Genomic DNA, 25,432 nt, shown 5'->3' on the forward strand with positions numbered 1-25,432 from the left:
CAGGATGATTCCACCCATATTATAGGGGATTGGGGGGCGGGGGGAGGAGTGAGTCACAATCCAGTTGTAGAATATTGATTTTTTTTTTTTTTTTGGATGGAGTCTCATTCTGTAGCCCAAACTGGAGTGCAGTAGCGCGATCTCGGCTCACTGTAACCTCCGCCTCCCAGACTCAAGTGATTCTCACGCCTCAGCCTTCTGAGTAGCTGGGACTACAGGTGCATACCACCATGCCTGGCTAATTTTTTTTAAAATTCTAGTAGAGACAGGGTTTCGCCATGTTGCCCAGGGTGGTCTCAAATTCTTGAGCTCAGGTGATCCATCTGCCTTGGCTTCCCAAAGTGCTGGGATTACAGGCATGAGCCACTGTGCCCAGACTGATAATTGCTTTATCTAAAGAATTCGTACCAGTGTAGAGAGGGAAGGGAAAGCATTATCTTCATACCTTTTTCTATCCATTTATATATATACTGTATATTTCTAAACAATTATATATTTTTGTGATATTAAAACTTAAAACTGATATCACACTGTACCTAACTCTTCTACAATTTACTTTCTCTTAATAATAGGTCATACAGTTATTTCCATTTAAGTAATATAGCTCAATCTTATTTACATTAATGAGGTAAAAGAAACATAACAGAACATTTACCATGCTAGCTATTTTATTTTATTTATTTATTTATTTAGAGATGGAGTTCTGCTCTATCACCAGGCTGGAGTGCAGTGGTGTGATCTTGGCTCACTGCAACCTCTGCCTCCAGGGTTCAAGTGATTCTCCTGTCTCAGCTTCCCAAGTAGCTGCGATTACAGACACACACCACGCCCAGCTAATTTTTTGTATTTTTAATAGAGACAGGGTTTTGCCATGTTGACCAGGCTGGTTTTGAACTCCTGACTTCAGGTGATCCACTGGCCTCAGCCTCCCAAAGTGCTGGGATTGCAGGCATAAGCCACTGTGCCCAACTATCTTAACGATTTTAAAGCATACAGTTCAGTGGCTTTAGTACTTTCATACTGTTGTACAAATAATTTCCAGAACTCTTTTCATTTTGCAAAACTGAAACTCCATACCCTTTAAACAATTCTGTATTCCCCACTCCCCACAGCCCCTGGCAATCACCACACTACTTTCCATCTCTGTGAATTTCACTACTGTAGATAACTCATATAAGTGGAATCATACAGTATTTGTCTTTTTGTGACTGGCTTAATTCATTTAACATAATGGCTTCAAGGTTCATCGATGTTACAGCATGCGTCAGAATTTCTTTCCTTTGTAAGGCTGAATCACATTCCATTGCATGTACAGAGCACATTTTGTTGATCTATTCATCTGTTGATGGACACTCAGGTTGCTTCCACCTCTTGGCTATTGTAAATAATGTCATAATGGACGTGGGTGTACAAATACTCTCTCTCTCTCTCTTTTTTTTTTTTCGGGTGGAGTTTCACTCTTGTTGCCTGGACTGGAGTGCAATGGTGCAAACTTGGCTCACTGCAACCTTCGCCTCCCACTATACCATATGTATTACATTTCCACTAAAATGCACAAGGGTTTTCTGATTTGCTTCTTTCTTTTTTTAAGAGACAGTGTCTTGCTCTGTTGCCCAGGCTATAGCACAGTGGCACAATCGTAGCTCACTGCACCCTCGAATTCCTGGGCTCAGGCCTCTCACTTCAGCCTCCAGAGTAGCTGGAACTATGGGCATGTGCAGTGCACAGCTAAGGGTTATACTTTCTACATATCCTCACAAACACTTTTCAATTACCATTGCTTCTTTCTTTTAATAGTGGCTAAGGGCTGTGAGGTAGTATCTCATTGTGGTTTTAATTTGCATTTCTCTAATGATTAGTGATACTGACCATCTTTTCTTATGTTTCTTGGCCATTTGTCTATCTTCTTTGGAGAAATGTTTAAATCCTTTGTCCATTCTTAAATCTATCTCATTTTTTTGTAGACGTTCATGACATTCCATAGCTAACTGCCCCCCTGCCAGTTTTTTTTTTTTTTTTTTTGAGATGGAGTCTCCCTCTGTCCCCAGGCTGGAGTGCCGTGGTGCGATCTTGGCTCACCACAACCTCTGTTTCCTGGGTTCAAGCAATTCTTGTGCCTCAACCTCCCAAGTTGCTGGGACTACAGGTGTGCACCACCATGCCGGCTAATTTTTTTTGTATTTTAGTAGTGATGAGTTTTTACCATGTTGCCCAGGGTGGTCTTGAACTCCTGAGCTCAGGTAATCCACCCACCTCAGGCTTCCAAAGTGCTAGGATTATAGGCATGAGCCACCGTGCTCAGCTACAGTTAAGATCCTTTTGATGGACATTTGTTTAAGTTTTTCTCTTTTGCAAACAGCAGTGCAGTAAACATCCTTTTACCTGCTTCCTTGTACACATGTAAGCGTTTCTTCACATATATACCACATTATCCATGCAGAGGTATTTTAAAGTTAATCACCTGTATGATAACTATCAAGTAACCAAAAAATAGAATTGGGCTCACAAGAGATCTACAATTTTTATTTTAGTGTATCTTGCCAACAGCTGTAAAAAGTGGTCATAAATATTTGCACTTCTGTCAGCATGACATTAGTACTCAGTTCTCCAAACCCTTGTTACATGTATCGGAAAATCTGATCAGTCACTTGTTTTTTAGGGAAGGGGAATGTCTTGCACAGAAGTCTATAATTTTAATATATTGAAACTTGTCAATCTTTTCAGATTCTGCTTATTTAAGAATTCTATCCAAAGGTGATGGACACATTTTTTTTTACATTTATTTTCCTAATGCCTCCATAGCTTAGAAATAAGTTTAGGCTGGGTGCTGTGGCTCATGCCTATAATCGCAACACTTTAGAAGGCCAAGGTGGGCAACATGGCAAAACCCCATCTCTATAAGAAATACAAAATTCCCAGCTACTTGGGAGGCTGGAGTGGATCACCTGGGCCTGGGAAGGTCAAGAATGCAGTGAGCCATGATCGTGCCAATGCACTGCAGCCTGGGTTAGAGAGTGAGACACTCCGTCTCAAAAAAAAAAAAAAAAAAAAAAAAAATAGATCTTTGATCCACTTGAAATATTCTTATGAATCATGTTAAGTGAGAATATAATTTTTTTCTTTTCTTCTTTTTTGTTGAGACAGTTTCACTCTTGTCGCCCAGGATAGAGTGCAATGGCGCAATCTTGGCTCACTGCAACCTCTGCTTCCTGGGTTCAAGCGAATTCTCCTGCCTCAGCCTCCCGAGTAGATGGGATTACAGGCATGCGCCACCATGCCTGGCTAATTTGTTTTTGTGTATTTTTAGTAGAGACAGGGTTTCTCCATGTTGGTCAGGCTGGTCTTCAACTCCCAATCTCAGGTGACCCACCCACCTTGGCCTCCCAAAGTTCTGGGATTACAGGTGTGAGCCACTGTGTCCAGCCAATTTTTTTTTTTCCCCAAATGGATAGCCACCACGCCATTGTGTAATAATCACTAACATTTACTGAACAACGCTTACTTGGGTCAGGTATTATTCAATTTAATCTCACTTTATCAGGTTTATTTTGAGGATTAAACATTTTAAAGAGGAAACAAGGAAGGCAACAAATGGTTATGTGGTTTGTCCAATTCATACATATATTAACCCTAACAGAATGACTCAAGACTATTGGGCCTTTTAATACAATTTCCTTTTCCCACAGAAATGAAATACCATCTTTTTTTTTTTTTTTTTTTTTTTTTTGAGATGGAGTTTCGCTCTTGTTACCCAGGCTGGAGTGCAATGGCACGATCTTGGCTCACTGCAACCTCCGCCTCCTGGGTTCAAGCAATTCTCCTGTCTCAGCCTCCCGAGTAGCTGGGATTACAGGCACGCACCACCATGCCCAGCTAATTTTTGTATTTTTAGTAGAGACAGGGTTTCACCATGTTGACCAGGATGGTCTCGATCTCTCGACCTCGTGATCCACCCGCCTCGGCCTCCCAAAGTGCTGGGATTACAGGCTTGAGCCACCGCGCCCGGCTGAAATACCATCTTAATAATATACCAAATTCCCACAAATGTCTAGTTTTTTTATTGTTGTTGCTTGTTTTTGAGACAGTCTCATTGTATCGCCTAGGCTGGAGTGCAGTGGTGTGATCTTGGCTCACTACAACCTCTGTCTCCCTGGTTAAAGTGATTCTCCTCCCTCAGCCTCCCGAGTAGCTGGGACTACAGTTGTGCACCACCACATCAGGCTAATTTTTGTATTTTTAGTAGAGATGGGTTTTCACCATGTTGGCCAGGATGGTCGCAAACTCCTGACCACAAATGATCTGCCCACCTTGGCCTCCCAAAGTGCTGGGATTATACATAGGTTTGTTAATGGATTTTCTATGGAGTTTTAATGGTCTATTTATTTATTCTTACACTACCTGTGATCATTTAAAAAATCTTATCTGGGCTGAATACAGTGGCTCATGCCTGCAATCCCAGCATTTTGGGAGGCCGAGGTGGGAGGATAGCTTGAACCCAGGAATTTGAGACTAGCCTGGGCAACATAGTGTGAAATACTGTCTCTACAAAAATAGAATTAGCTGGGAGTAGTGGCACATACCTGTAGTTCCAGCTACTCTGAAAAGGCTGAGGCAGGATGACTTGAGCCCAGGAGATTGAGGCTGCAGTGAGCTGTGATTGCACCACTGCACTCCAACCTGGGCAACAGAGAAGGATCCTGTCCCATAAAAACAAACAAATAACCCCTAATCTGATCATGTTATTCACCCTGCTTGAAATTTTAATAGCACCTTATTTTCTTTTGAGATAGAGTTTTGCTCGTTGCCCAGGCTGGAGTACAATGGAGCAGTCTCGGCTCACTGCAACCACCGCCTTCCAGGTCCAAGCGATTCTCCTGCCTCAGCCTCCCGAGCAGCTGGGATTACAGATGCCCGCCACCACGCCCGGCTTTTATTTTCAGTATAGATGAGATTTCACCATGTTGGCCAGGCTGGTCTCAAACTCTTGACTTCAGGTGATCCACCTGCCTTGGCCTCCCAAAGTGTGGGGATTACAGGGGTGAGCCACCGTGCCTAGCCAATAGCACCCAAGTGACCTAAGGATGAACTCCAGACCCTTTGGCATATCATTTAAGACCCCTCGCCGTCTCCTTCCTCAGGAGTCTCATGTGGGTACAGGCCCCTTCTGTGACATGATTTCCTACATTATAGTCATAAAAACCTCCTGGCAGCTATCTGAACAGGCCAAGCACATTCACTCCACGTAACATTGTGCATTCTTGCCTTTGTTCATACTGTTTCCTATGCTTCATCTTCTCTGCGTAATTTATTGGGCAAGTACCCATTCAATTTTAAGATTAGCTCAAACATCATGACCTCTGGCCTTTCCTCCGTCCCGATCCCAACCAGTAGAAAAAAATCATTCTTTCCACCTTTATGTGCCTATGATGTGCCTCTGATACTTTTACTCTAGCACTGCTATATTACTATATTTATAAATTTACATGTTTTTCTCTCCCACCATAGTGAGTGTCTTCAGGGCAGGACCATATCTTATTAAGCACCTAGTATACATTTAATAACTGTTTATTGAGGAAGTCAGTATAAAACAATGGCCATCAAATTATGTGAGCAATCATCAGAGTATCTGATTTCTAAAGAGATGCAATGACTTTTTTATTGTAAATTGACAATTTATAATTGTATAAATTTATGGGTTACAAAGTAATGTCATAAATTGTAGATATAATGTGGAATAATTAAATCAAGCTAGTTAACATATCCAATACCTCAAGTATATTTCTGTGATAAGAACATCAATTTTGGGCCGGGCGCGGTGGCTCAAGCCTGTAATCCCAGCACTTTGGGAGGCCGAGGCGGGTGGATCACGCGGTCAAGAGATCGAGACCTTCCTGGTCAACATGGTGAAACCCCATCTCTACTAAAAATACAAAAAATTAGCTGGGCATGGTGGTGTGTGCCTGTAATCCCAGCTACTCAGGAGGCTGAGGCAGGAGAATTGCCTGAACCCAGGAGGTGAAGGTTGCGGTGAGCCGAGATCGTGCCATTGCACTCCAGCCTGGGTAACAAGAGCGAAACTCCTCCTCAAAAAAAACCAAAAAAACAAAAAAAAACACATCAATTTAAAAATGTATGATATTCTATTATTAAGTATATGCACTAAACTATACAACAGAACTCAAAAAAAGTATAAAACATATTCTTCCTGAGATTTTGATTTTGTACCCTTAGACAATCATTAATTTTTCTTTTTCTTTCTTTTTTGAGATGGAGTTTCGCTCATTACCCAGGTTGGAGTGCAATGGCGCGATCTCGGCTCACCGCAACCTCCGCCTCCTGGGTTCACAGCCTCCTGAGTAGCTGGGACTACAGGCGTGCACCACCATGCCCAGCTAATTTTTGTATTTTTAGTAGAGACGGGGTTTCACCATGTTGACCAGGATGGTCTCGATCTCTTGACTGCGTGATCCACCCGCCTCGGCCTCCCAAAGTGCTGGGATTACAGGCGTGAGCCACCATGCCCAGCCGGCAATCATTAATTTTTCTTTCTTTCTTTTTTTTTTGAGACAGTCTTACTCTATCACCTAGGCTGGACTGCAGTGGCGCAGTCTTGGCTCACTGCACCCTCTACCTCCTGGATTCAAGCGATTCTCCCACCTCAGCCTCCCCAGTAACTGGGATTACAGGCACATGACACCACACCTGGCTAATTAATTTTTTTTTTTTGAGACGGAGTTTCGCTCGTTACCCAGGCTGGAGTGCAATGGCGCGATCTCGGCTCACCGCAACCTCCGCCTCCTGGGTTCAGGCAATTCTCCTGCCTCAGCCTCCTGAGTAGCTGGGATTACAGGCACATGCTACCATGCCCAGCTAATTTTTTGTATTTTTTAGTAGAGACAGGGTTTCACCATGTTGACCAGGATGGTCTCGATGTCTTGACTTTGTGATCCACCCGCCTCGGCCTCCCAAAGTGCTGGGATTACAGGCTTGAGCCACTGTGCCCGACCTATTTTTTGCATTTTTTGTAGAGAGGTGGGTTTTGCCATGTTGTCCAGGCTGGTCTTGAACTCCTGACCTCAGGTGATCCACACGCCTCGGCCTCCCAAAGTGCTGGGATTACAGGCATGAGCCACTGTGCTTGGCCTAAAATTTTTATGAGACAAAATATCCATTTCAAAACAGCATCAAAAAGTTAGAAAGCCAGGCACGGTGGCTCACGCCTCTAATCCTAGCATTTTGGGAGGCCAAAACGTATTTTTCTGTACTAAAAATACAAAAGTTAGCTGGGCATGGTGGCGGATTCCTGTAATCCCAGCTATTCGGTGGGCTGAGTTAAGAGAATTGATTGAACCCAGGACATAGAGGTTGCAGGGAGCCAAGATCATGCCATTGCACTCCAGCCTGGGTGACAGAGTAAAACTCCATCCTGAGGAAAAAAAGAACGTATTTGTCTCTACTAAAAATACAAAAAAAAAAAAAAAAATTAGCTGGTCATGGTGGCAAGTGCCTATAATCCCAGCTATTTGGGAGGCGGAGGCAGTGATTCTGAGGAGAATTGCTTGAACCTGGGAAGCAGGGGTTGCAGTGAGCCAAGATTGCACCATTGCACTCTAGCCTGGGCAACTTCATCTCAAAAAAAAAGAGCGAGCATATTTAACCATCCTCAGCTCACAACAGAGCAAATAGGTCAACAGAATAATAATTCATGCTATTGCATGTATAATGGACAGGAAACAAGATAAAGTTCGTTGAAGAAAAGCAGAGAGGAACTGTGTCTTGTAAGAATTAGAATCGAGGGGCTCCATAATCATCTGGCATCCGTTCAATGTTGTACCTGATCAGGACAAAAAATTAACACTGTTTAAGAAAGGTGAGTAGAGAACCCATCTAAAAACCCATCTTTTACATATTGTACTCACCCCCACTGTGAATCCTTTTTGTAAGTGGGAGTATTTTAGGGGAACATCATAATGAATAATTTACAACAAAATGCTGACTATAATACAATATTATTGTTATTTTTCGAAGTCCCAAAGTCAGCAAGAGGGGAACAGAGGATCTGAGATCAGCTAAGCCCAACTCCTTAGTCCACAGATTTCCTACCACACTGTGCTCTCCCCAAGCTGAAAAGCTGCAAAAGAAGTCTTGAAGGCTGACATGAAAATAGCCAAGAAGGATAATTAATAGCTTTTTTTTTTTTTTGAGACGGAGTTTCGCTCTTGTTACCCAGGCTGGAGTGCAATGGCGCGATCTCGGCTCACCGCAACCTCTGCCTCCTGGGTTCAGGCAATTCTCCTGCCTCAGCCTCCTGAGTAGCTGGGATTACAGGCACACGTCACCATGCCCAGCTAATTTTTGTATTTTTAGTAGAGACGGGGTTTCACCATGTCGACCAGGATGGTCTCGAACTCTCGACCTTGTGATCCACCCGCCTCGGCCTCCCAAAGTGCTGGGATTACAGGCTTGAGCCACCGCGCCCGGCATAGCTTTTTTTTTTTTTTTAAAAAAGTTTTCCATTTCTCAGATGAGGTGTTAATTAAAAAAAAAAAAAAAACAACAACAACTTTCCAAACAAATATTTCTGGCCAAAAAAATTAGCTTGACCTGAATTACTGCTTTTATTTAAAGCGATACATCAATTTCTTCTAGTAATTTTATTCTAACAATTTAAATGTCTGCCTCATTTAAATCCTGTCTGTTTTGTCCTTGCTCTTGCTTTGTCTTATTTCTTCAAACATGACTATGTGAACATTTGATACAATAATTTCCTTCAAATCCTTTATAACCTTATCACTTGTCCTCATTTTTAATTGACATCAATTGTGTATTTCTAATCCCTTCCCCAAGAGAAATCTCTCACCTATGGTTAGAAATGTACATGATAGGAACTCCAGGAATCTTACGAATTCTTCTTTTAAGGTCCCGGTCAACTGTGGCCACAATGTAACACTTATGCTGTAAGAGACATGGAGTGATGTTCGCAATGAAGTCACTGAGCACGATTAGTGACTACTGGATAATGGCACAACCACTGACTAATCTGAGAATCGTTCATTTTCACAGTGAGTAGTGAAGGGCAGGCTATAACAATTTGTTGAGTAGCTACTATGATCTAGGAGCTCTTAATCTTGTTATATAAAATAAACAACAAGTGGCCTGGGCTGAAAGCAGCATTAAGAATCTTGAGGGAAAGAAGGTAGAAAACTATTTACACGCTGCAAACTGTTCTCTCCTCATACATGAAAGGGACTTTCAAACTCAGGGCAGACAATTCTTTAGTTTTGGGAAAAGGCTCCGAGGACCTCCATGAAATACAAAGTGCCTTAGTTTGGAGGGCACAGCTCCCACCTTTCCCTGGATCTTGGGGCTTAGGTGTGCTCTGAGGCCTACTGGTGTTAGAGGTAGGTTACCCCTGAAACAGGAAGTCTAAATAAGATCTTCAGGGCCTGAAACTAGAGCCTGGCAGTTACAAAAGCAGTAACATTTAGCTGTCAGTTGAAAGCTATTTTGTACGAAGCTTCACTTCCATCATGTCTGACTCTCCTACTGAGTTTTATGAAAAGGGGCAGAATGGTGTCAGCTGTGCTGTGGGAAATTAAGAGAAATCCTGGACCCACCTATGGGTGAAGTGGCTAAAGGGATGGCTCTGTGGTCACCAGATGAAGATTATCCTCAGCAGAGAGAGGCCCTTATAAAAGCACTCAGTAGCAAGAAAGCCTTGTGGTGCTTAATGAAGGAATTAAAAACCTACTTATTTTAGGGTATGTGTGAGATAGCACCTTGGGAGACTTTCAGATATAACTAAGAAGCACTTTTGGATTAGGCATCGTGACAAGGTACAAAATTCCTACATCAAAAGTAAATGGGCTCTACATTAACTCACTTAAAACCATTTTATAGAGATTTGTGAAATAAAGAATCAGTTAAGTGTCCCAAATCACATAGCCAGTAAATGCAGGTGCTGAGACATGAAACCCACGTCTCTTCCCCAAGTCTGAGCTCTTTCCATTATGGTTAGTACACACATTTTCAGTCCAGTCCACTTTCTCAAGTAAATGAGGACACCTACGCTTATGAAGGAATGCTATGTAATTTTTTTTTTTTTTTTTTTGAGATGGAGTCTCCTCTGTTGCCAGACTGGAGTGCAATGGTGCTACCTCAGCTCATTGCAACCTCCACCTGCCATGTTCAAGCCATTCTCCTGCCTCAGCCTCCCGTGTAGCTGGGACTACAGGTGTGTGCCACCATGCCTGGCTAATTTTTTGTATTTTTTTTTTTTTTTTAGGTGGAGTTTCACTCTTGTTACCCAGGCTGGAGTGCAATGGCGTGATCTCAGCTCACCACAACCTCCGCCTCCTGGATTCAGGCAATTCTCCTGCCTCAGCCTCCTGAGTAGCTGGGATTACAGACACGCGCCACCATGCCCAGCTAATTTTTTGTATTTTTAGTAGAGACGGGGTTTCACCATGTTGAGCAGGATGGTCTTGATCTCTTGACCTCGTGATCCACCCGCCTTGGCCTCCCAGAGTGCTGGGATTACAGGCTTGAGCCACCGCGCCCGGCCTAATTTTTTGTATTTTTAGTAGAGACGGGGTTTCACCATGTTAGCCAGGATGGTCTTGATCTCCTGACCTTGTGATCCACCCACCTCGGTCTTCCAAAGTACTGGGATTACAGGAGTGAGCCACCGTGCCCGGCCACAATTTTTTTTTTTTTAACCACATGTATATTCCTACTTGACCAACCATGAACATTCAAGAGACAATAGTTTATTTTTTTAAAGCACAAAGCAAACATTTATGAACTGATAATACCTGAGTTACTCTCTGTACTAAGCAGTCATCTGCATAGGTTCCTTTGTGTGTACATGGTAATCGTTCAAATCTTGGATCCTTGGCGATTCTGTAGGTGGATTAAAGGAAACAATCAACTGGGTAACTTTCTGAGTCTTAATCAGTGCAATAAAAGTAACATGATTTATGCAGAGATTTTAAGGCACTGCTCTCCTCCTGAAGTTTATCATCTAATTGGAAAGACAACTCACAGGGCAGGGAATGAAGGCTTACTGCCTGACAGCTGGTGTGCTTGGGTCATTTAATCATCACAAAACTCTTGAGTTATTATATATCTATTCTACAGACGAGGAAGCAGGCTCAGAGATTAATTTGTTCAAAGCCATACAGCTGGGAAAAGCCAGGATTCAAAAACAAAACCCATTTTAACCTAACCATTTCACTTTAAGAAGCTGTCTTACACCAAATGTCCAAGAATATAGGCACAAGGATGGTCACTCAGCAGTTTATAGCAAGTGAAGAAAATCTAAATATCCTTTAGAAAGTTAAAAGTTACATTTTGATGCACTTATCCTATTAAAAACAAGTGAGGTAGAGCTGTACATACCAATGTGGAAGGACCTACACTAAACTGCTGAATAAACAAAAAAGGACATACATATATTTATAATATATATGTGATATATATATGATTAATAAAACACAAATCCTTCTAATATTCTTTATCTAGATTTGCATTTGCACAGAAAAAGGTCTGGAAAAATATATTAACCTTTCCCAGTTGTCACTCTTGGGGTATGAGAATGGACAAATTATGAATGTAGAGGAAGACTTTTACCTTTTATTATATGTATATGCTTATATGGTTTGCCATAAAACATTCAAACACACATTGTTTTCACACATATTTGAAAAAGAAAAGCTCCAACTCTGTGTGATTCTGAGAGCCATGCTCTTTTTTGAACAATGATGAGTCACTGAAATGAATAAAAATACAAGATAGCACATAGGTGCCTAGTGCAACATAAATACTCCTCCACATTGCACTAGTTCAGTGCTAGGTCCATGTGGGCCGGGAATATTTAGAAAACAATGACATAGGGGTGAAATAAGTAAAGAATGTGCCAAGCAATGTAAACGGGTTTCTTGGTAGCTGGGAAAGAGTTAACACATCTTTCTAGCTGGGGGAAGAATGTTTGTGGAGAGAAGAATGAAATGGGGCTAGAGTCTCCAATGCCAGTCTGAGGAGTGTGATGACACGGGAAAATGAGTTATTAAAGATTTCTGGGGAACAAAGTGACAAGAACAAAGTTCTGTCTTGGAAAAACTAAGTAGCCTGTGCTGGGGAGGATACACTAGCGGGAAGACGAACTGGTTGCTGACAAAGTAGGGGGGCAACAGACTAGGACTTTGCTTTTTCGGTTATCACTTTACTCCTGAAATCACTTATCTCCTCTCTGCTGGCTCTTTCCTAGAAACATACTAACATGCTGTAGTATATTCTCTGTCTTAAACAAAAATAATCTTTTTTTTTTTTTTGAGACGGAGTTTCACTCTTGTTACCCAGGCTGGAGTGCAGTGGCACAATCTCGGCTCACCGCAACCTCCGCCTCCTGGGTTCAGGCAATTCTCCTGCCTCAGCCTCCTGAGTAGCTGGGATTACAGGCACGTGCCACCATGCCCAACTGATTCTTTGTATTTTTAGTAGAGACGGGGTTTCACCATGTTGACCAGGATGGTCTCGATCTCTTGACCTCGTGATCCACCCGCCTCGGCCTCCCAAAGTGCTGGGATTACAGGCTTGAGCCACCGCGCCCGGCCTAAAAATAATATTTTTACCTATATCCCCCTCCAGCTAACACTCCATTTCTGCATCTCTTCACAGCCAAATTTAGTGCTTCCACTTGGTGCCTCTGTTTTCTCCTCTCTCTTTCTTTACTTTTATTATTTTAAAAATTGCCAGGCTGGGTGTGGTGGCTCATGACTACAATCCCAGCATTTTGGGAGGCCAAGGCAGGAAGATCACTTGAGGCCAGGAGTTTGAGACCAGTCTGGGCAACACAGTGAGACCCTAGCTCTACCAAAAATTTCTTTTTTTTCTTTTTTTTTTTTTTTTCCTGGAGATGGAGTCTTGCTTTGTCGCCAGGCTGCAGTACAGTGGTGTGATCCCAGCAACCTCTGCCTCCTGGGTTCAAGTGATTCTCCTGCCTCAGCTTCCCGAGTAGCTGAGATTATAGGTGTGTGCCACCATGCCTTGGCTAATTTTTTTACTTTTTGCAGAGACAGGGTTTCACTATGATGCTTGGGCTGGACTCAAACTCCTGGGCTCAAAAGAATCTGCTCACCTCAGTATCCCAAGGTGTTGGGATTACAGGCATAAGCCACCGTGCCCAGTCTACAGTTTCTTCTATTACACTAAAAAATATACTGGGTGGGGGGCATGGTGTGTCATGCTATAATCCCAGTACTTTGAGAGGCCAAGGTGGGAGGATTGCTTGAGCTCAGGAGTTCAAGACCAGCCTGGCAACATGCCTGTAGTCCCAGCTACTTGAGGATGCTGAGGCAAGAGGACTGCTTAAGCCCAGGAGGTCAAGGCTGCAGTGAGCCCTGAATGCACCACTGCACTCCAGCCTGGGTGACAGAGCGAGATCTTGCCTCAAAACAACAACGACAACAGCAAAACAACACAAAGCCCAAACCATCACACATACGCATTGTGATCTTTTAAACTAATTTAATTATCTATAGATGGTGATCTCCAGGTTAAAAGGCTGTGTTGTAAGCGTATGAACAACCTGGATTTTACCAGATATGGTCAAATTGCTCTCCAAAGTGATGAACAACTTACACCCTTAGTAGTTTAGTAGAATTCCCATTGCTTCACGATCTCAACTATTCTCAGCACTCTCAAGCTGATTAAAAAATTTTTGCCAACCTAATGGGTATTAAATGAAAACTCACTGTGAATTTAAGAATTATGTTTTTCTTATGGATGTGAAGTTCTTTATACATTTTGAAAATAAGCCCTTTGTTGATTATACGTCTCTTTACTTGTTAATATCTTTCGCTATACACAAATATTCAATTTCAGTATAGTCAAACTGATTAGTCTTCTACTATGGTTTGGACATTTAAAGAAATCCCTGCTCACTTCCAAATCATTAAGATAGTTTCTGTATTTTCTTTCTTTTTTTTTTTTTTTGAGACAGTTTCATTCTCGTCGCCCAGGCTGGAGTGCAATGGTGTGATCTCGGCTCACGGCAATCTCTGCCTCCCAGGTTTGAATGATTCTCCTGGGATTACAGGCATGTGCCATCACACCTGGCTAATTCTGTATTTTTAGTAGAGATGGAGTTTCTCCATGTTGGTCAGGCTGGTCTCGAACTCCCAACCTGAGGTGATCTGCCTGCTTTGGCCTCCCAAAGTGCTGGAATTAGAGATGTGAGCCACTGCGCCTAGCCAAGATATTCTCTGTATTTTCTATTAAAGATTTAGATACTTACTCTAACTGGAACTGATTTTTGTGTGACAGTAGGACCAAAACAACCCCCCCAAAAATGATAAATAGTTTTACATGATTTTCACTTAAACTGGCTAAAAAATCTTTAAACAGCAAATAGATGAATCTTCAGTATATCAGGCCAGAACAGATTTAATCTAGCTCCTTCCTACCTTAGAGCCACTCGATACTTCTGCCCCAATTTCTCAATTTCAGCCATTACACAATCAGTTATACAAGGGATACCTGCCAGGGAAAAAAATTCACATTAGGAACAGAATTTGTGAAGAAATTCTCTCTGAATTATATCCTTGCTCAGAGTTTTAAAAAGATCCAGGACACTTCTGTAATGACAGCAGAATTAACATACTGAAATGTACAATAAGAACTAGAGTAGAGGCCGGGCGCGGTGGCTCAAGCCTGTAATCCCAGCACTTTGGGAGGCCGAGGCGGGTGGATCACGAGGTCGAGAGATCGAGACCATCCTGGTCAACATGGTGAAACCCCGTCTCTACTAAAAATACAAAAAACTAGCTGGACATGGTGGCGCGTGCCTGTAATCCCAGCTACTTAGGAGGCTGAGGCAGGAGAATTGCCTGAACCCAGGAGGCAGAGGTTGCGGTGAGCCAAGATCGCGCCATTGCACTCCAGCCTGGGTAACAAGAGCAAAACTCCGTCTCAAAAAAAAAAAAAAAGAACTAGAGTAGAAGAAAACCCTATTCATAAAGAAACTAAGACTGTCCCAACCCCAAACTGCAGATTCCAAAAGTTATCTGTTATAAACACATCTGGGGAAAAAAAACTAAGCTGAACTTTGTCATTATTTTTATATTAATGTAAGTTCTTGATGGAAAAAAAGTATTTATTTATTTTTATTTTATTTTGAGACAGAGTCTCGCTCTGTTGCCCAGGCTGGAGTGTAGTGGCACAATCTCAGCTCACTGCAGCCTCGACCTCCTGGGTTCTAGTGATCCTCCCACCTCAGTCTCCTGAGTAGCTAGGAGCACAGGCACATACCACTGTGTCCAGGTAAGTAAAAAAAAAAAATTTTTTTTTTTGTAGAGACGGGGCTTTGCCATGTTGCCCAGGCTGCCTTGAACTCCTGGGCTCAATCAATCCTCCTGTCTTAGCCTCCCAAAGTGCTGGGATCACAGGTATGAGCCACTGTGCCTGGCTTAGATGGAATAAAATTTAAATGTGAACCAAAAGAAACCATGAAATTAACCAGATAATGTAAATCTGATCACATAAAAATCTCGAAAGCTTCTGCTTGACAACTATCAAACAGAAAGCCATATAAGTAAAAAAAAAAAAAAAAAAAGAAATAATTATCAGTGTCCCTATTTTATAGATGAGGACCCTGAGACACAAAGAAATTAATTAAGTAGAGAGCAAATGGTGAAGCCAAGATTTGAAACAGGTCTATTGGGCCAAAGACTGGGAAGAGTGGCACCTAGAAGAGTGGCAAAGATAAACAGATGAAAATACCCAATATAAGCCGGGTGCAGTGGCTCTTCCCTATAAGCCCAGCACTTTCGGAGGCCGAGACAGGCAGATCACTTGAGGTCAGGAGTTTGAGACCAGCTGGCCAACATGGTAAAACCCTGTCTCTACTAAAAATACAAAAAAATTAGCTGTGCTTGGTGGCGTATGCCTGTAGTCCCAGCTACTTGGGAGGCTGAGGCAGGAGAATCGCTTGAATCCCAGAGGCAGAGATTGCAGTGGGCCGAGATCGTGCCACTGCACTCCAGCTGGGGAGACAGAGTGAGACTCTGTCTTAAAAAAAAAAAAAAAAAAAAAAAAAAAAAAAAATTAGCTGGGTGTGGTGGTGTATGCTACGGGGAGGCTAAGGCATGAGAACTGCTTGAATCCAAGAGGCAGAGGCTGTAGTGAGCTGAGATCACACCACTGCACTCTAGTCTGGGTGATACAGCGAGACGCTGTCTCAAAAAATGAAAAAAAAGTCCAAATTCGGGCAACATGGTTGATACTTTGTTTCTACAAAACATAAATAAATAGAATAGCCAGGCATGGTGGCTCTTTCCAGTAGTCTCAGCTACTTGGGAGGCTGAGGCTGGAGAATCACTTGTGACTTGGAGGTTGAGGCTGCTGTGAGCTGTTGGTTCAGGCCACAGCATTCCAGCCTGGATGACAGAGCAAGACCTTACCTGAAAAATAAAAGAATAAGGCCCATTTATGTATACATGCCATGGAAAAATGTTTGAGATACACAGTTCAATGTAAAAGACAAGCAGAAATGATTAAAATGTGATCTATTCATACAGTGGAATATTATTTAATAATAAAGAAATGAAGTACTGATAAAAGCTGTAATATGAATGATTCTTAAAAACATTATTCTAAATGAAAGAGGACCAAATATTATAAGATTCTATTTTTATGAAATGTCCAGAATAGGGAAATGTATAGAAACAGAAAGATTAGCGGTTGCCTAGAAATAGAGAGAATGGTGAGGGTTGCAGGGTGATGGCTAAGGGGCTCCAGGTTTCTCCTTGGGATAATGAAAGTTCTAAAATTGACTATGGTGATGGATGATGCACAACTCTGTGAATACACTAGAAGTCACTGAACTGTACACTTTAAAGGGATGAACTGTATAGTTGTAAAGGGAGTCAATTACATTTCAGTAAATCTGTTTTAAAAACAAGAAAAATAATGTATGATCCATTTTCCTTCTTTTTTTTTTTTTTTTTTTTTTTTTGAGAGAGTTTCCCTCTTGCTGCCCAGGCTGGAGTGCAATAGCGCGACCTCAGCTCACTGCAACTTTCGCCTCCCAGGTTCAAGCAATTTTCCTGCATCAGCCTCCTGAGTAGCTGGAATTACAGGGGCCTGCCACCACATCAGGCTAATTTTTTTTTTGTATTTTTAGTAGAGACAGAGTTTTGCCATGTTGGCCAGGCTCGTGTTGAACTCCAGACCTTGGGTAATCTGCCTGCCTTGGCCTCCCAAAGTGCTGGGATTATAGGCCATTTTCATTAATAAATAAAAGTAATCCTCCATCTTGCACAGATTATTTATGAATTGTTTTTTGTTTTTTTGATTACTCATGAATTTTTATAATTGCCCCTTTGAGGAAATGCATTATAAGCAAATTTCCTTTTTTCCCCTCCTTTTTGAGATAGGTTCTTGTTCTGTTGCCCAGGCTGGAGTGCAGTGACATGCACATGGCTCAGTGCAGCCTCGACCTCTCAGGCTCAAGTGATCCTTCCACCTCAGCCTCCTAAACAGCTGGGACCACAGACATGCTCTACCATACTCAGCCAATTTTTGTGGTTTCTTTTGGCAGAGACAGGGTTTTGCCATGTTGTCTAGGCTGGTCTCAAACTCCTGGGCTCAAGTGATCCACCTACCTTGGACTCCCGAAGTGCTGGGATTATAGGCATGAGCCACCATGCCTAGTCTGATTTAAAAAAAAAAAAAAAAAATTTTTGGCCGGGTGCGGTGGCCCATGCCTGTAATCCCAGCACTTTGGGAGGCCAAGGCGGGCAGATCGCCTGAGGTTGGGAGTTTAATACCAGCCTGACCAACATGGAGAAACCCCATCTCTACTTAAAAAAAAAAAAAAAAAAAAATTAGCCAGCGTGGTGGTGCCTGCCTGTAATCCCAGCTACTCAGGAAGCTGAGGCAGGAAAATTGCTTAAACACAGGAGGCAGAGGTTGGGGCGAGCTGAGATCACACCATTGCACTCCAGCCTGGGCAACAAGAGTGAAACTCTGTCTCTAAAATAAAAAATAAGTAAAATAAAATAAAATAAATAATTTTTGTAGAGATGTAGTCTCACCATGTTGGCCAGGCTGGTCTTGAACTCCTCCCACCTTGGCCTGTCAAACTGCTGGGACTACAGGTGTGAAGCCATCTCGCCCAGCCCAACTTTCTTTTCTTTTTCTTCTTTTTTTTTTTTTAAAGACAGGGTCTCATTCTGTTACCTGGGCCAGAGTGCAGTGGCATAATCACAACTCACTGTAGCCTCAGCCTCCCAGGCTCAAGTGATCCTCCCACCTCAGCATCCTGAGTAGCTAGGACCACAGGTGCATGCCACCATGCCTGGACAATGTTTTTTTTTTTTTTTTCCCCCGAGACAGAGTCTCGCTCTGTCACCCAGGCTGGAGTGCAGTGGGGTGATCTCGGGACACTGCAGCCTCTACCTTCCGGTTTCCAGTGATTCTCCTGCCTCAGCCTCCTGAGTAGCTGGGATTACACACATGCACCACTGCAACTGGCTAATTTTTTGTATTTTTAGTAGAGATGGGATTTCACCATGTTGGCCAGGCTGGTCTCAAACTCCTGACCTCAGGTGATCTGCCCACCTTGGCCCCAAAGTGCTAGGATTATAGGCATGAGCCACCATGCCCGGACCCCTAGCTAATTTTTAAATTTTGTGTGGACATGAGGTCTCGCTATATTGCCGTGGCTCCAACTTTCATTTTTTATGCTAGAATTTTTTAGAAGTATATTAATATTGGCAGGGTGCAGTGGCTCATGCCTATAATCCCAGCACTTTGGGAGGCCAAGGTGAGCAGACTGCTTGAGGTCAGGAGTTCGACACTAGCCTGGCCAACACAGAGAAACCCCATCTCTGCTTTATACAAAAATTAGCTGGGGGTGGTGGCATGCACCTATAATCCCAGCTACTTGGGAGGCTGAGGCAAGAGAACTGCTTGAACCCAGGAGGCAGAAGTTGCAATGAGCAGAGATTGCACCGCTGTACTCCAGCCTGGGCCACAAAGTGAAACTCCATCTCAAAAAAAAAAAAAAAAAAAAAGAAGTATATTAATATTTTTGAAAGCAGAAAAAGCTAAGAAATTTTAACAAAAAATACGAAGTCCAAAAGAAAAAGCACTTGTAAAACAGAGGGTACTGTTAGTGAGATCAAATTGTTATAGAATCAGAGGGCAATGTATTCCTTTTTATTTTAATAGAGAGATAACATGAGACAAGACAATGTGTTCTAGTATTCTTTTTTATTTTAATAGAGAGATAACATGAGACAAGACAATGTGTTCTTTAAGAGGAGAAATTTCAGCCGGGCGCGGTGGCTCAAGCCTGTAATCCCAGCACTTTGGGAGGCCGAGGCGGGTGGATCACGAGGTCAAGAGATCGAGACCATCCTGGTCAACATGGTGAAACCCCGTCTCTACTAAAAATACAAAAAAAAATTAGCTGGGCATGGTGGCACGTGCCTGTAATCCCAGCTACTCAGGAGGCTGAGGCAGAAGAATTGCCTGAACCCAGGAGGCGGAGGTTGCGGTGAGCCGAGATCGCGCCATTGCACTCCAGCCTGGGTAACAAGAGCAAAAACTCTATCAAAAAAAAAAAAAAAGAGGAGAAATTTCAGAGCCATGTAGCAGTGAAGTGAGCAAAGACTTGCAACTGAAGTAGGGAAGTAGGCTCAGGAAGACCACCACAAGGAAAGGGAAAGTAACAGCCTCAGGATTCATAGACAGAAGAGAAAGCCAGTGGGAAGCAAACTATCCTTCCTTGTTGGATTATAACGTGGAAACAGAAGAGACCAGGAACTATGAAAAGGTTAAATAAGCCTTTTCAAGGTAAGAGGAAGATAAAAGCCTTCCTTTAAGTATAAAGGCAAGCAAGTCCAGGCATGGTGGCTCATTCCTGTAATCCCAGCACTTTGGGAGGCCAAGGCTGGAGGACTGTTTGAACCTAGGAGTTTTGAGACCAGCCTGGGCAACATGTGAGACTCCATCTCTACAAAAATAAAAATTAAAAAAAAAAAATTAGTCAGGTGTGATGGCATGTGCCTATGGCCCCAGGTACAGGGGGACTAAGGCAGGAGGATTACTTGAGGCTGGGACGTTAAGGCTGCAGTGGGCTTTGATCATGCCGCTGCACTCCCGCCTGGGAAACAGCCAAAGCCCTGCATTAATAAATAAATAAATAAATAAACAAATAAATAAAGTATAAAGGCAAGTAAAGCAAATAATTAAATAAGCAGAGCTTAAAATAGTAAAGGGTACTGAATTTGTACTTGATATTTTTCAACCTTTAAGGTATTGTGTTACATAGAATATATAATTAAAGTGGTATTTTTCTTATCAAGCTTATTTTTAGAAAAGGCACAGTAAGAGTATATTGCTGTATACATTGCAGCTGTATTTTAAAGTATACATATCTAAGCCTGGTGCGGTGGCTCATGCCTGTAATCCCAGCACTATGAGAGGCCGAGGTGAATGGATTACCTGAGGTTAGGAGTTTGAGACCAGCCTGACCAATATGATGAAGCCCCATCTCTAATAAAAATACAAAAATTAGCTGGGCATGGTGGCATGCGCCTATAGTCTCAGCTATTCGGGAGGCTGAGGCAGAAGAATTGCTTGAACCTTGGGAGGCTGAGGTTGCAGTAAGCCGAGATCACACCACTGCACTCTACCCTAGGTGACAGAGTGAGAATCCATCTCAAAAAAAAGTATATATATCTGAAGAAAGCCTAACCATAGGACTAAAGCTATCCTGACTAAACTCTAACAGTCACCATCTAGATATTACTGGTGGAGGTATAGAGTCAAGGAAGCAATTCACCTCCAAAGGGTCATGCTTTGACCCTCCATCTGTTTCACTGATAAACAGGTCACGGCATTCCTGGAGAAGCAGCCACACACTTAGAAACACCATGGGAAATACACAGAGACTACCAAGTTTAGTGTCTTCCCCCATACGGAGTCACCCAAGCCTCATTCTTAGAGGCCTGGAAGCACCCCAACTTTAGATTATTCTTTCTAAAGTATTTATTTTAAAAGCATACGCATATAGCTTTAAAAGTAATACAGAAAGGCCTACATGTAAAAATAACTGTCCCCTGACCATTCCCACCCCCATCAGTTTTCATCTGTAGAGAAGACTATTTTATTCCATTGGCTCCATTTTTTTTATCATCTGGTGGCTACCTTCACATTTTAATAAACATATACAGCTAATAAATATATGCAGTCATTCTTAATTTTAGGCATTTAAAGAAATCTGCTTTCTTACCTCCTTCACACATCCCTTACCCCCATCTTCTCATCTTGCTCATTTTAATAAATCAGTAAATGTTTACATTACCATCACTCACTCTGTAACTGTTGTTCATTATATAGTAGCCTTTAAAAATTAAAAAGGGAGGTGTAAATTTTTCTCTTTGATTTCAGTAATTTATCCTCTATGGCAAAGTTTAAGTCTAATCTTCATTTGTGCTTCTAACAGGGTAACTGAAAAATATATAAATATAAACCTGCTACAAATGTGACAGATCTTACTATGACAGGCCTCATACATGGCTTCAATTTTCTTTTTCCTACTCATGGTAGTGAAGGAAGATCATTTAAAGAAGGGGATATACAAACACAAGGAAAATCTATTATGGCAAATTGCATAGCTAGATGTTAATAAACTACCTCAGATCCTCTGTAGTGCCAATAAATACCAAACTGAATCAAGTCAGAAATCAACCATCATCTATCTAACTTTTAGGACTGTGATCATAAATGGCGGAATGTCTTACTTGTGTTTCAACATTGGGGCAGAAGGGAGAACATATCCTTGTTAACGTAAAGGAATATACCTACTGAAAAACAGATATTTCATTTACCCAGAATTTTAAAACTCAGAATTCCCAAACAGAACATTCCCCTATGTTCAAAATTGATGTCCATAATGATACTTGAAGCATTCTAAGTATATTCAGAATTGTGAAAGTTTAATTTTTTCCAGTAAGTTTGCATTATACTTCAGTTTATTAAACACGGTGATTGCTATGGTGACCACTGTAAAGTAAATGGCCAGCAATTCAGCTAACAAGAACCCCATCTCCCTCTTTTCATGTATTTGTATAAATATGATCATTCTGTACAAATGTCACAGAAACATATAAGTATGATACTCACACTTGGCATACAGACAGTCCATCATTGACTGCACTAAGTCCAGTTTGGCTTTTATGGAAAAGTTGATAAAGTTGGTATCAACAAGGATGTGGTAAGGTGGACCCAACTGTGTATTATATTGGAAAAATAAGCAGGAAGGATGTTGGGGACTGAAGAAAAAAGAAAACAAGAACAAAGTAAAATTCACATTGATACCCTAGCATTAAGAAAAGCAAAAAAGAAGTCTCAGCTTGGGACTGTTTACTATCAACTCATTTGCCGTGACTAGAATGATACTACGACATTTGTCAATAAAATTGTTGTTATGGAATGTGATAGAGAACAGTTTGTCTAGTGTTAGCATTATATACTACAGCAGGAGCTGTATACCTGTATCACATCTAGCCCAAGTTGTCTGGTTTGAACATGATAGTGATTCCAAATGCTAGGATACATGGATCAGTAACTACCTGCAATGATATATCCATTACCAATCCTGGGCAAAATTAGAAAAATAAGGAAAATGTGGCAAAGTTTTCATAAAGTTAAATGTATTTACTTAAAAGGAATGATCTTTATTCTGACAATATATTTTAAATATTTTTTGGTGACACAGTCTCTTATGAAATGCTGGTGTGTTAAACAATGACAATTACGACTTTTAACAGATCCCCGGCAAAGAAAAAGTTAATAATCCTAGATATATTTCCAGGATTTCAGGGGAAATTCTACTGCTCCATGAAATCCCAAAACCTTCAAACCACTGGAATTGATATATGCTCATCGATATCACTTTAATTTACATAGTTGTGCTAGACTTACTAACAAATGACTGAGCAAACCAGCTCAGGCAAAGCCTGGATTTCTTTTTTTTTTTTTTTTTTTTTTTTCTGAGACAGAGTCTTGCTCGGTCACCAGGCTGGAGTGTAGTGGCATGATCTCGGCTCACTGCAATTTCCGCCTCCCAGGTTCAAGTGATTCCCCTGCCTCAGCCTCCTGAGTAGCTGGGACCACAGGCATGCACAACCATGCCCGGCTAATTTTTTCTATTTTTAGTTTCTAGTAAAATAGAAAAAATTAGCCAGGTATGGCTAAAACTAAAATTTTCTATTTTTAGTTTCTACTAAAAATAGAAAAAATTAGCCAGGCCAGGGGTTTCACCACATTGGCCAGGATGTCTCAATCTCCTGACCTCGTGATCCACCTGCCTCGGCCTCCCAAAGTGTTGGGATTACAGGCATGAGCCACTCTGCCCGGCCGAAAGCCTGGATTTCTAAGAGGTCTATGGTTTTAAAGGAAAACTTCAAATGTTTGATTACTCACACTTCTCTTTCTTTTAACGCGCTGGGATCCTTCTTTTCTTTCTTTTTAGGTTTTAATCTATCCTTTTCTTTACTAGAAAAAAAAAAGTCAATTAAATCCAAGGGAGAAGAAAAACCACAGCAATTAAAATCTCAAAAATCTAAAGTTCCATTTTTTTTCCTGTCTGCATTAGAAATCCTACATTGTGACTTCATGTTAATATCAGCATACTCTTTCTGAGCAAATAACTCTAGTGGAAAGTACAGTACCTCGAAGTGTCAGAATTAATCAGTAATGCCAATAAAGCATAAAAACTGTTAATGAGCAAATGAAAGCTGATTATACTATATTTCTTTCTTAGTCAGAATCTCTCATATCAAGGATCAAAATCCACTTCCAAGCAGTGGGTAAATAGGGTGACAGTTATCTTCTGAAGATCCAGATGCTTTAACAGAAGGGGGAAAATATTACCCCATATGCTTCTCATAAAGGGCTAAAATGTAAAAACACATATATAGAACTGAGCCCTTACGTATAAAGAAAATATTAATGGGTGTCATTACACAATATATCCATACTAAAGGCTGAGAAGAATTAATTCTGAAGGCTTTAATGACCATTCTCTTGTTCTGAGACTTTTTTTTCCCCTCTGTCTCCCAGGCTGGAGTGCAGTGGCACGATGGCTCCCTGCAACCTCTGCCTCCTGGGTTGAAGTGATTCTCCTGCCTCAGCCTCCTGAGTAGCTGGGATTACAGGCACCCACTACCACGCCTGGGTAATTTTTGTATTTTTAGTGGAGAGGGGTTTCACCATGTTGGCCAGGCTGCTGTCAAACTGCTGACCTTGGGTGATCCACCCGCCTCAGCCTCCCAAAGTGCTGATTACAGGCATTAGCCACTGTGCTTGGCTTTCTGAGACTTTTAAAACTCAATGAAGATCAGTCTTTATTTAATAGCTATGCTTATTCTACACTTAAGCAGGGACACTGCTTTGATCCTCTTCATACTAGTGAATATCTCTCCACTTTCTTCCACCGCTGTTTGGATTCTTGTATTAGTAAGACTTATAAAATGGAGACATCTTGGAATTTTTCCATTTTCTCTGACAAAAATATTTGAGTACCAGACATTGGAGACAAAAGACAAACGTGGTTTCTACCCTTACCATATTTCAACAAGAAACACTCTCCCCGCCCCACCCCAGGGGAATGTAGCAGTATAATGGTAAGAACATAATGAGAATTATAGGGACTTCACAGAACTGACATGAGGTTTAAATGGGATACGGTAGACAAACCATATAATGGTAGAAAAAGTGAACACTTAAGAAAATGTTTAATTCCCATCGCCTTTCCCAGTGTAATCGCTCAGCAGCTAAATTACTATTAAACACTGGCTATCTCATGCTACATAAATCTAATATACAATAATATTAGAAGTAAAAAACAAAATAACAACAAAAATTTTTACTACTTATCCTCTCTATAGACTCTTATTAGAATATCCCTGGGGAGTTGATTCCAGACACTCACAGCCTCTGATCTCTGAGACTAAGCATTCGCTTCATGGTCGCATACTTCCTTGTTTTCTTTTGCTTCCCCTTGAAACAGAAATTTTGGAATTAAAAAAGTTGCAAACATATGACATCTTTTAAAGTCTCTTCTCTTGTCCATTTCCTTCCCTATTTGCCTCAAATAACCAGACCCTCTTCCCCACTCCGTAAAGCAAAACAGGCACCGCTCGGAGAAGTTTAGGAGCTAAAACCAGAATGAAAATATGCAAGGACAATGTGGAGGAAATTTGGCCACGGTCTGACTCCCTTCTCCCCGCAAAAAGTGGCCTGATAACATCCCTTCTTGGACCCTCTTCTCTCACCATGGTCACGCCACACTTCTGTTTCTTCCGTAATCACCAACGGCGCAAAACTTTTACGTCATTCATATACTGCTTCCGGCAAA

The 25,432-nt window shown here is 41.6% G+C and overlaps 1 protein-coding gene across 1 annotated transcript; it reads right to left on the minus strand.

Moving 5' to 3' along the window:
- Window positions 1–5,627: 5,627 nt before the first annotated feature.
- FCF1 (FCF1 rRNA-processing protein) lies at window positions 5,628–25,426 on the minus strand. The gene is made up of 8 exons (XM_003924547.4): window positions 25,350–25,426; window positions 25,007–25,074; window positions 23,497–23,568; window positions 22,195–22,343; window positions 14,466–14,538; window positions 10,815–10,902; window positions 8,861–8,955; window positions 5,628–7,834 (listed from the first exon to the last, which is right to left on the minus strand). Exons 1-8 carry the CDS (start codon window positions 25,350–25,352, stop codon window positions 7,786–7,788), a joined length of 597 nt encoding a protein of 198 aa, XP_003924596.1. The 5' UTR covers window positions 25,353–25,426; the 3' UTR covers window positions 5,628–7,785.
- Between the last annotated feature and the right edge of the window lie 6 nt (window positions 25,427–25,432).

The sequence above is a fragment of the Saimiri boliviensis genome, chromosome 2 (genome assembly GCF_048565385.1).
Source record: "Saimiri boliviensis isolate mSaiBol1 chromosome 2, mSaiBol1.pri, whole genome shotgun sequence".
Classification (NCBI taxonomy): Eukaryota; Metazoa; Chordata; class Mammalia; order Primates; family Cebidae; genus Saimiri; species Saimiri boliviensis.